This window comes from Lissotriton vulgaris, chromosome 4_1 (genome assembly GCF_964263255.1).
Source record: "Lissotriton vulgaris chromosome 4_1, aLisVul1.2, whole genome shotgun sequence".
NCBI lineage: Eukaryota > Metazoa > Chordata > Amphibia > Caudata > Salamandridae > Lissotriton > Lissotriton vulgaris.
Window position 1 is genome coordinate 980,492,287 of NC_141691.1, and position 12,628 is coordinate 980,504,914.

General features: G+C 42.9%; 1 protein-coding gene across 1 annotated transcript in view; it reads right to left on the reverse strand.

The window, feature by feature from the left end:
- Positions 1 to 12,628, reverse strand: part of LOC147722777 (cytosolic non-specific dipeptidase-like) — a 504,245-nt gene that overhangs the window by 166,228 nt on the left and 325,389 nt on the right. The window contains exon 8 of the mRNA XM_086965241.1: positions 8,067 to 8,227. Coding sequence (XP_086821367.1) covers positions 8,067 to 8,227 — 161 coding nt within the window. The remainder of the gene's footprint in view (positions 1 to 8,066; positions 8,228 to 12,628) is intronic.

Here is a 12,628-nt window from a genome sequence, read left to right on the forward strand (position 1 = left end):
TCTTAGTTCATTCTCTCCCAACATTTAAATTGCTTGGTATGTTAAAAACAATATGTGTGCAGTGTGTGTAGTAGTTTAATCATGCTACTGCTCAGTTCTTTGTTGCACACACTCACTGTTAAAGTAGTCAAATGCCCAGATTGCGATAGTGAAAATGGGATGGGGGTTTGAACAGGCACATTAAAAAACTGTGAAGTATGTTTCCTATCCCCCTTAATCCTCTTTCGACTTGTCAATTACCTTTCCCTCCAAAAGATCTCCTTCCTTTATGTGCACCAGAATAAGAATAATTTCAGTAAAGAAACTTAAAGGTTTCTGTGGAAAGGTATTCACACCGGTTATCAATTTCTCCTCAGTTAACCTTAACCAAATACACACTGTAGCTTAGCTGTCTAGGGCACAGCTTTCCAAACTTTTCATGTTGGTGACACACCTTTTAGACAATGTTCATCTCGCGACACGGTAATGCGCGCGAGCGCAGCAACTGCGCCGGAACCATCTAAGGGGGAATCGGGGGTTGTCCTCCCGTGAAAATTTTGAAAAAATAGTGGCCAAATGATGCATTTTCAAGCACATTTGAGAAAGCAGGAAGGTTAATAAAGCCATTGTGAATCTGTTCTAACAAAGACAGTGGTTGGCAAAACTGGGTGTAAGGTTAGGTTTGTGCCTGAAACAGGAAAACAATCATGCACACATTGACACATGCCCCAGTAATTTAGGGCACAAAAAGGGCGGGTGCACTCACTGGGGACCCAACTATGCACAAAGTCCGCCTGCTACTTTGCTGAATATGAGTTATACAAAAATCCATTCAGGAAGGTGAAATTGTGAGTGGTAAAACAATCATGCAACTTATCAGCTGGTCTCTATGCATTGAACTCAGATGGGACCCCTCTCCGCAGTGCACCAAAAGCCAACAGAGCTAAAAATCAAAAGGCCAAAAGCCAACCAGAGCTAGACAAAGTGCAAACACTGATATTTCATACCAAAAAATAGCACAAAAAGAAATGGTGTCAAATAGAACTACCTGGGGAAGTTTATGTAATCCGGCACTGTGAGCTTGCTACCCTGGGCGCTACAAAACTATATTTATACCTTATTTACAGTAAATACAATGAGAGAAGCAGTTTTTACTGATATCAGGTTGAGGGATGTTTAGATGGAAGAAAATGTGGCATGACCGGTTCTGCCTATCATGAGCTTCCGATGTCTGTGGGTGGGTGATGGCCCTGCTCCTATTAATGCAGGCTATATTGGATTGCACAAAGCATCACATGTTTCACACCCATAGGCAAGCACATTGAGTTTCTTTGAGTGACTGAGTCCTAGTTTTGAAAATGTGTAGGAGTAAGATCTAATTAGCACCTTTAATGACATGAGGACAAATCGGCGCACAACTTTTGACATCAATAACAAGGCTAATGACATCAATGAAATTAAACAAAAATAAAATAAATGTGTCAAATGATTAAAGTGACATCAGATCCTCTCGCAAATAGACTCCTGGCTTAAAAATAGCATTTCAGTCACCTGGTGGGCCCAAACCAGCTCCTCCCACCAACTAAACGGGTCTGTGGCAGTGATCACTCTGTGGTTGCATAGATTCAACGCCTCCCAATAGCTACTTTGCATAGAGAACTCTTGAGATAGTTCGAGCCCTTGCTTGACACATTTAGCCTCTTTTGAGTGACAACTCACCGCACTTCGAAATGCCTGAGCCTCCCTCGCAATGAATGGGACTTTAGTTCTCTGTGGAAGCAGGCTAACAAAAGGCTACACAGTCACAAGCATTAATAGTCACAAAATACCATTTTGACCCCTAGTGGAGTCTAAATATAAGGGCTAAGGTGTGACTTGATGTCGCTGTCCAAGTCCCTGGCTTCTTATCACACTGCCCACAGAGGATACCACACCACATGTGCCTGTGGTCCCTTTGCCAAAAGATGTAAGGTACCAACCTCGCTTCTTGTCACCAGACAATGTTTACAATATCTGACCTTTAACTTAAAAGGAAGGAATGAGTGGAAACTGCAGATGGTAAACAGGGGTAGCAAGAACAGCCAGGGGTCAAGGAGGGCAAGCAAACCACCCCTTCAGGGATGCCTGTCTTTTTAAACCCATAACACAAACCTCAAGTCTCAGGATGCAAGTGCTTTTCCATAAATTAGGCATGGATGCAGGTGCCACACATGACGTAGAACGACTTGGAGAGCAGTGCTCTGCTAAATTAAAATAGCGTGACGAAGATTACAGTGTGTGTTTAGTGGTGCAGCGCAAAGCAATGTTGCTGGAACTGGCCTATCCGTTGCAGCTGAACATCAGTGCATGCTGCTCGGGGCAAACAGAAATATTCTCTTTAGTGATATTACGTTGTCAGGTTTTATCGTTTTATTTCATTTTAGATATATAACCTACATCGAATACGTCTTAAGGCAACAAATATTATGGAGATTTACCTATTCTATGCGGTGCAAGACATATTCTGTATCATAAATATTTTTCTCTGAAATACTCACATGTAAAGAGTTTTACGAATTAGTTAAACACAGTATGGGTCCTAACTTGTGCCATGGTTGTTATGGGAATCTTATGTCTGCATCATAAACATGTCCTCGGTTTTACATAGCTCTAAACATCTTTTTTCGCACACCGCAGAAACCAGCCGCGGCTGCAGCGGAGAGCTCGCAGAGCTGGAGTGGCGAGGCGGGGACGATGTTGCGGCCCTCTTCAGTCGGGCAGAGTTGCAGCTGCGGATTCCCAGAGGTGCGTGAGAGGTGAGATGCGGGCCCCGGTGTGAGCCGATACTTGCAAGTAAGCGCGACAGCGTGTGTGGATTTTGGCCTGCATCCTTGAGCGAGCAAAGCTTGCCAGAGTCCGAGAGCTACGTCCTGCCTGACCTTAAGATGGCGGCTCGGCTGTGACTGTCCCTGCTGGAGAATTACCGCCTCCATTTGCTGTCCTCCAGACACTTCATGAGCCGGTGGGGAGCAAGGCTCTGAGACAAACGTTGTGCCCCGTCCCCCACCCTGGATGTCTTATTGGCTACGATCGCACAACCACGAAGCTCACTCTACTATACAGCAGAACTGGCGCTATTAAGAACGTGGCGGATCAGGCAACTGTTTATGGCGGGACCAGGCTGGTAGGTGCTGCCGCGCATGAACCATCGAACCGCTCCCCAGGACAGCCCAGCACGGGCACCGCTCCTCTCTTGCACTGAGTGCTTTGATAACCTTTACTGTGGTGACATCTGCATGATCAGGCCCAGCCTGGGAGCCACACCTTTCATTTCTCTCAGCCTTGTCTCCCGCTGTGAACTGCTACGTTGTGACTCTAGCACTCCCAGGGTCATGGGTGAGGGGGGGAGAACTTTCTCCCAAGCGGTAGCGAAGTCAGCACGACAAGAAGCCTGCATTTGGTACCTGAGGGCTCTAAGAGCGACACACTAGCCCCACGCAATGTCTGATGATAGGATAGCAGCTAGCACATACACGCGACAAGGTGGGGGTGGCTCTCCCCCACCTCTGCACCCTTGCTTAGCCGAAGTAATCAAGGAGGCTATTTCACGGCCGGTTCCTGAGCTACATAACACACCACCTCAGGTTTTACCTCCTGCTGGGACCATATACCATTGCAAAAACACCCTGCAAAATGGGCAGACATCCTCAAATGGCACATTAATCATTAGCAACCCTTCAAATTCGGAAACAGACACCTGGAAACTTTGGGAACAAGCTTGTTAACAAGAAAAACTCCATATTCCCCACAACTCTAAATTAGCACTAATCAGAATTATTAGCAAAAGTTTTACTTGTCCCCAGACATTATTTGGATTTTTCTTGTCCCTGGACATCGAATGGTCGGGAGCGTCTGACGCTGTGGCCACCGTTCCTACCGGTCATAGCAGCACAAGACTTCTGGCATAATTCTCACCCGGCGTTTTAACCTCAAGATGGCACCTGTGAAGAAACGGACCTGCTTTTTGAATACCTCGCAGCAGATCCATGGGAACTTTAACCGAACTATCTACCCCCTACCCCTTCCCGCTCTACTCCTCTTCTCTTTCCTGCTACTAACCTTTACCCTCACCTGTCCTTGCCCTAGTCCCCACCCTGTTTACCTGTGAATTTCCAGCGTAATTTGAGAGCTAGCTATTTTGTGTGATGCCCAATGGAGCTACCTGGTTTAGCTATAGGGGAGACAGGTCCGGGATTCCCTCCTTCGACGTCACCCACCCAGTCGGTCTTTAGCCAGACTTCCTTTCGTCCCTCCTGTCGTCTCTTCCCGCTTCCTCCCTCTATTTTTATCTCTCCTTCTCTCCTCTCTCAATGTACTGAGACTGAACTATTTTGTCTGATGCCCGATGGAGATACCTGGTTCGGCTGTAGGGTAAATGGGCAGTGGATTCCCTCCTTGGTCGTCACCTACCCAGTCGGCCTTTAGACAGATTTAATTTCGTCTCTCCTTGTTGTCTCTTCTTCTAGCCTCCCTTTCTCACCTTCGCTGTTCCCTCCCCTCTACGCTCCATTTATTTTGCCCTCCATGCTATTTAAATGTCTCCCAATTGAGACCTAGCTATTTGGCCAAAACCCGGTGGAGCTACCTGATAGCTATAGAGGAGATGGGTTTTGGGACTTTCCCCCGACCGTCACCTACCCAGCCGGTTTTTGGGCAGACTTTCCTTTGTCTTTCTGCCGTATCTCCCTCGCATCCTGTTTTTCTGCGAACCTCTTCCCTCGACACTTGAGACCGGACTACTTTGTCTTATGCCAGATGGAGCTACCTGGTTTAGCTATAGGGGAGATGGACCTTGGATTCCCTCCTTCGTCGTCACCTACCCAGCCGGTCTTTAGACAGACTTCCTCTCGACTCTACGGTTGTCTCTTCCCTTAGCCTCACTTTCTCACCTCCCCTACCCCCCACTTCTTTTCTCTCTTCTTTCTCTCCTCTGCTAATGTATTGCTGATTGTTTGATGTAATGTGTAATTGTTGATCTTTTTCTGTTATACTGTTAAACCACATTGTTGCATTTCGTTCGTCCCTCCTGTCATCTCCTCCCGCATCCTCCCTCTATTTATGTCTCTCCTTCTCCCCTCTCTCAATGTATTGAGACTGAACTTTTTTGTATGATGCCTGATGGAGCTACCTGGTTTAGCTATAGGGGAATTGGGCCGTGGATTCCCTCGTTGGTCATCACCTACCCAGTCGGTCTTTAGACAGACTTCTTTTCATCTCTCCGTATTGTCTCTTCCCTTATCCTCCCTTTCTCACCTCCCCTGTCCCCTCCACTACTTTTCTCTCTCCTTTCCTAATTGTATTGCCTATTTTTTGGGGATTTATTGTGTAATTGTTGAACTTTGTTGATTCCCATGTAAAGCGCTCTAATACCTCCGGGTCCAGCCAGCGCTATATAAAACTCTTTAAATAAATAAATAAAAAAAATAAATAGGCAAATTCATTACCCAGTTTTTTATTAGACAAAATAAGTGCCTGGAAATCTTGCATTGCGGGGTCGGTGCAAAATGTTTCACTTTGGGGACCGATTCATAAGCAGACAGACACATTAGTTTTCATTTTTTAAGGTTAAACATGAGCTGCGTTGTTGATAGCGCTTATAAACTGCTTTTTTGAAGTCATATATCAAGGTGCTTTAGGTTCAGCTACTGCTGAAACTGTTAATATGTTTTTAGTCCCAAAACGGAGCACAAGGCATCAGCATTCAAGTTATCCAAACCATGTTCCAGTCATGCCATGGTGGTGATGCCCTATTCTCTTTCTTGATTCCTGGACCCCACTTCCTTTTTGACCTCTTTATACCTGCTTTCATGAAGTTTCCCTTTCTTGGCTTCAACCCGTAGTATGATCCTAACTTTGTTGTGTCCTGTCTTGTGTCTGCTGGTTTTCCTGGTCTTGCCCTTTCTAAGTCCCAGTTATCCCTTCCCTTCATTGGTGGTTCCCTGATTCCTTGCAGCTGGTTGATTCCTGCATCTTGCTCTCCCCCTGCACCGGTACTCCTCTCTGAGCCTCCTGCTACTTCTGCCTAGTGAGGCCAGTGTTCAGCTGCTCGTAACTGACCTTGCTGCTGAGTCTCTTTGTGCTCTGTTTGATGCTGCGACTTTATACCAGGCTTTTCTTTTGATTTCTGTTTTTATTCTTGTTTGATTCAATGTGCCTGTTTTGATTAGTTATTTGTGTCTGTTGCTTGTCTCTTGTTTATCCTGCCTCTTGGTTTCAGTGTTTGCCCTGTTCCTAGTTCTGACTGCACACATTCAGACCTGTCTTGCCTATGCAGATTCCTAGACTTCTATTCCATATTACTGTTTTGACTGCATATTCCTGCCCTGACTCAGTTTGTATGCAGATTCCTGGTATTCAAAGTTCTGTATATTCCAGTCCTGACCTTGACTCTTATTCCCGTCCAGCTTATCCCTAGCCCAGTTACTTTTTATGTGTACCTTCCACTGTTCCCCTTTGTCTTCTTATGTATTATATTATTGTCATTATTATCGTGAATTTCATTGCTGCCAGTGGTGCCGGTTAGACTCCATGACTCGCCCATTTTGCACAGAGAATCACCCAGCACTACTTCTCAACAGGAGCTTTTGAATGTCTCTCTGAGATCTGCAAGATTAATTTTCTTCTTGCCTTCTTGTAAGATCTTTTCCACCTCTCAAAACGTTCACTTCCAAGGAGCAGACAAACTCTCAAACAAACTATCACTTATGATAGTTTGGCTATTGTTTCTCTGCTTTCACTTTCCAGTTATTTGTACTCTTGTTATACTCATATTTTCCAGCCCAGTTTCCTGTTCACTGCCTGTTTCACCCTGACTCAATGCTCAGCTTCAATCCTGCTTTCCTACCAGACTTCAGGTATGTTTTTGTTTTTATTCAGCCCCTTTTTCTAGAAAGCATTTGCCCCTGTATAAAGCAAGCACCCTCCTATGCCTGAACTTGTCCTGAACTAAGCGAGTGTTCCTGAAAGTTTGTCCCGAACTTACTAGATCCATGATACCAAATGGGATTACACACAGCCAACAGCTTTCAAGGATATTTCCATCAGCCCAAATTGAAACTCCAAATTGTTTCCAGGAAGCAAGACATGGACAGAACAAAACTCCAGATGGGACATGGATTGAAACTCCAAATTGGTAAACTAGGCATTCTCTCTGTTATAGTGCCAATGCCAATTCCACTCTACCTCTTTTCCTCTCTCTTCACTCCAAGCCACCATTATCTGTCTCTTTTCTGTGTCACTGAAGTAGAACAGAAGCTTAAGAGACATTGGCCTTCACAGGATAGGGAACACCTCTACCATAAAGTAACATGACCCTACCTGTGTTGAGCTGCCCACTGCTATTTATTTAACAACTTCACAAATATTCAAAAGCAATTTCAGGCAGTTGGAGAAAAACGTAGGAGCTCCCAGTAACAGCAGTTGAAGCACAAATTCTGAATGTGGAATCCAGCCTAACTCCCACCTTCCATCTCACGCCCACATAGTGTGATTGGAAGGCAGGACAAGCATGAACTAGCTCCAGCATGGTGCAGGTGAGAGCGGTTGTCTTTCCTGCAGCTCTTTGCCCGATGGAGTTTCCAGGAAGCAAGACATGGACAGAACAAAACTCCAGATGGGATATGGATTGGATGTTGTTTCGAAACATTTCTGGAAATCATGCAAGAGACACACGTTCATGGTGGAGGTGGTACCCATGGGTTTAAAGCATAAGTAGATTCACTGGAAAACTCCTCTCAAGCCCCCAACCATGGTCAATGCATACAAGTAGCACAACGCATGGATATTTTGTAACCAAAGTCTGGAATGGAACATGGACTGGATCTGTTTTCCAAGAGAATTTGGGCAGTTTGCAAAGGAACATTGTAGTGTGGCCATATTCCGTAATGGAGGCAGGGTAGCAGAAGTTCTTCAAGTAGAACTGCCCAAGGGCAGGATAGGAGGAACCTGACAACGCCGCATTTTGTGTGCGCACATCTATCCGATTAACAATTTATTATAACTGCGTTTTCACTGATTGAAGAGAAATTGAAACATTATTTGATTGATACCTTAGTGTCATGCAGCAGTTTTGATATCCCAACATCAGCTTCATAATCCTCTAAGTTGAACGTAGTCTTTGCATATAATTTCTTCTCTTCTTCTGTAAGGGGAGCGACCGAATCATAAATCCCAGTAATCAGGATATGACCCGAAGAATCTACAAGTGTGTCTGTGAAGGAATTGAAATAAATATCTCATGGTTTCATTAAGAATCAGTAAGTCATGGTATGAAAACACATATTGAAATAAACACATGCCAAGGGAGGGTTACAAAACGTTTGAGAGGCCACAATAATTACAAGAGCTATTGGTCGACGGAACTAGCGTTAAACAACACATGATTTGTTCAACAAAACATTAAGGTCCTCGTTCCAAGTTGCACGGCCCTATGGGCACCTCAAAAGAAAATGTGATTTTACAGTAACTGGCATGTAAGTCCGCCCCAGTACAGTGCAATTACAAGTTAAAAAATAAATGTTACGTCATTGATTCAAAATATGCTAACACTTATAAGATGCACAAATTCAAAATATGCTAAAACTTATAGGATGCACAAGAAACTGATGAGCAGTAATACTAAACTCACATTAATGTATTATTTATTGATTGATTTTGAAGCAACCACATCCATCTCTGAGGTGCTCTACCATTTTGGATCTTTATTTTGTTGACTTCTATCACAGGAGTTTCCTACATAGGGCAATGAGGGCTATATGTTTGTGGTAATAACAGACTGTGTCAATAAACTCCATTTATATCCACAATATGTAAATATATCTTATGTGGATATTCTGAAAATCTGATATGGAATCGACTCTTTTGGGTTGGAAATCCTATCCTACAATGTGTCCTCAAAAGGATTAGATCAATTGTTTCCCACTGGGTTTTAAGTTTGCTTTCCATTTTTCTCCCATCTCATTCACTTGCCTGTTTTTATCTTAACTTAATGCACTCTTGTCTGCATTAACTCTCAATTGCCTCTCCTCCTAAATTCACAATAAGTCAAGTGATTCAACCTGCACTAATTATTGTTGCCAAGGTCCATAAAGCTTTGGCTATCTTGAGCTCTGCCTGGGTGACATTGGCTTCATGTATATTTACTATTCTCTTGGATTATCTAGCGGAATACTAAGTTATTGAGGGGCAGCAAACCCGCATTCAAGAGCCTAGTCTTAAGAAGTACAGCAAATAAAGCATAGCGGGCCTATTCACAAACTTTACTTTGTAGTACATGTATTAGTATTACAATACTACTACTCATGCTGGACTGAGCTGGAGTACATATGCAAACTTTTTGGGACTGTTTTGGCTGTAGGAGTAATAGAAATGCCGTTTTTGAATAGCAATCGACTTACCTTTTTGTAGGTGAGTGTTTGTCCCTCCCTAAATCCCACCTAGACTCTCCCTAAAGACCTCCTTACTCCTCCACGAACCGCTCTCATTTAGAAATGTTACTCATTTTCCAGTCACTTACCCATCCCGCCCACATTTTCTACAAACACATAGTTGTAATTGTAATGGGGCTAAATACTCCACATAGAAAAGACGTGAGGTAAGCCAGAGATTTCTGCAACTAGGTTTTTGAATAGCATTTTGTACTATGTGAGTAGTACTATTGTAGTACTACTAAACGTTTGTGAATAGATCCCACAGTTTGCTTATTACTCCTACATTTGAAGCAAATTCTAGACTTTTCAGTCCATGTAGTACCTGAAGAACTATGGCAATTAGGTCCCTATATATTTTTGCATGTATAAAATGTACACATTCAGAGTTTGCACATAGTTGAAAATTCTGAAATTTGAAAATTTGTTTGAAAAGTGCATTTAACTTTTTCATTTACTTCTCTGCCTGGAAAATATGTTTTTCCTTGTAACAAAACCCCTTCAACAGCACCAAGTTGACATAAGTGGGGATCTTTCTCCCAATTTCCACTCTAAGCTCTAACTCCTGCCTTAAATGTGTGTTTTTTATAGTAAACAAATGACTAAATATTTGTCAGTATGAGCAAACTTTTGACTAGGTGGATGTTCAGCTATTTTGGCAAGTAAGAAGAAACAGGAATGCTCAAACCCCATCCCTTACTCTAAATGTGGTAATGTAGACATTTTGCAATGCTTAATGGATGCTCCGTATTTGCAAATCCTATTTGCGGGGATGGGGTGTGAATCCAGATTACATTGTTGTCCCTGTGAATAAAATTATGTGTGCAACAAAGTTAAAAGAAGGTGCCCAAATATCTTTGTAAACCTCTCCATCAATGCTTCAGCTAAGCCCAATTTTGTCATTTTTAAACCCGTAATGATCCAAAACGTTAAAACTAAAAGCTAGAAAGCAAAAGATTTCCATAGTCGGCAGCATTTAATATCACTTCCATTTGTGATTGCGTGAGTATATTCTTAAGCTATGTTAAAGATAATTTATTCCCCTAAAATATATCAATCAGTGAAGAAGACTGTGCTTTATTTCCATATCAGTGGTTCTTAACATTTTGACTACTCTGGATCCCCATATTTTCATTACTGGCGCACAGGGAACCCCACTAAATAATTATTGGACTCTGGAGACCCCAACTAAGTCATTATTGAGAGATCCGGACCCCGGCCTGCATTTAACCTCCAAAACAAAACACAAAACACAGAAAGAAGCATTCATAAAATCACACACAAATGTCAAATTTTTTTATGTTTGGCACTCCGACGAGGACCACATAAAAACAAACATATTGTGCAACGACCAATACAAGGACAAGGACAGTAAAATGCACACAGATTTGTAAAATATAGAGCATACCATAAACTTTTGAAACCATTTTCTACTATGAAGGCCTAAATACCAATAAAGTAAGAAATCTAGAGGATTTCGATTCAACATTATAGTACAATATTTAGAGAGTACAAAGAGCTATACGTCCTCATTCAGTACCAGGAGAAATATTGCAAAGTCAGCTGGTAGTTTTCGAAAATACAACTTAATACATAACATATGAGATATTGTTCCAATGAATGATTGCACAGAGCCTATGCTACCCCCATCTAACAGATACAAAAGCAAAAACAAATAATAGAAATATTAAAATATTCGAATACATCTAAAGAAAAGACCTTCCCATCCTCATGAAAGACCGTGGGCCCTTCTTCATCAGTGCTCAACATTTTGACGTTCATAATCCCACTCTCAGTGTCTTCTTTCCCATGATCCACTTTCATGCCACCTTTATTTTTATGGACAGTATCTCATATGTCAGAAACCACCCCTTCTCCTGCAGTGTTTGTTCGATACCTCTAATGTAGTAGGGGAAGGGTGCATGCTAATTATTGTTTAAGAACCAGGCTCTGGGCCTAAGTATAAGGGGAATTATTCAGTACTTCTGATTTAAGAGGCTGACTGATGGGAGGAGACTCTTCCTAGTTTTTTGGGATTTACATTTCACAGTACACCGAGTTCTTTTCATTTTACCCTTCTGGCATTTTACTCTAGTGTATCAAAGGGGGGCTCCTTTACAGGAGAGACATTATTTGTGGAGGCCCTTGGAGGGTCAGCACTGGCTTGATCATCTGTGGATAAAGAAATACCAGGAGGACAAAGGGGAGGAGCCCCTTTTTAAAAAATCTAAAAAATAGGACGGGGATTCTCATTTATAGTTACCTTGGCTTTTTGGACTTCTTGATAACACCCCTCGAATACGTTTTACAGGACAAAGAAGGCAAGTTATCACCCTCCTGACTCACCTCAGTTTTACCGTTAGGTTGTCCAGAAATTGTGACCCCCCCTAACCCACCAGGGTCACCCACCTGAATTCCAATTTCTTTCCCCCCACTTTTTGCCACAATTTTAGTTTGGGAGACCTGGGACTTCACCTCTACACCCTTTTCTTCCTTCCTTGAACAAAGACCAAGAGAAAAAGAGGTAAGGTGCTGAACACCCATTAAGATTGGAAACAGCACATCCCACATATGGTTGAGTTAGCAACTGACATATGAAGTAGAGCTAAATTCAATAAAATCCTATCAATACACAGTAAAATATCAGCAGCCATACCCCACCATGCCCCATCCCCTTCCAAATTGAACAGTTGCACAGATACCTGTGCCCCTCTGGACACAGGTAAATCACAATTCGTAGTGTTCAATGTGTACAGCAAAGAGGTCTTCTCGATGGTGTACTACTGTGCAAGGTTGGTAAAGATGGTCGACTAGGTAAACAGTGCAAAGGGGGGCTCAAATCCGTATGCAAATCCATAGCCAAAGTAACATGGGGACTCAAGTTGACCTCATTGATCTTATTCATCTCTGAAAGGCGGCAATGTCTGTCAGGGAGTAGCCCTCCGACACACCAAGGTCCACTTCACACAAAACCTCACAGGGACCCCTCGAGTCTCCAAAGAAGTTTCCTTGTGCAGCAGATTGCCAAGTGCTAAGACCACATCTTGTGCCGCTTAAAGACTACAACAGGGGAACCATGGTACATTTGGAACAGATCTCAGGCTTGACCATAATGCCTGCAATATTCAACATGGGTACAGCCCTGCATCAACTTCTACCACTGTTTCCGCTGGACCATATAAATT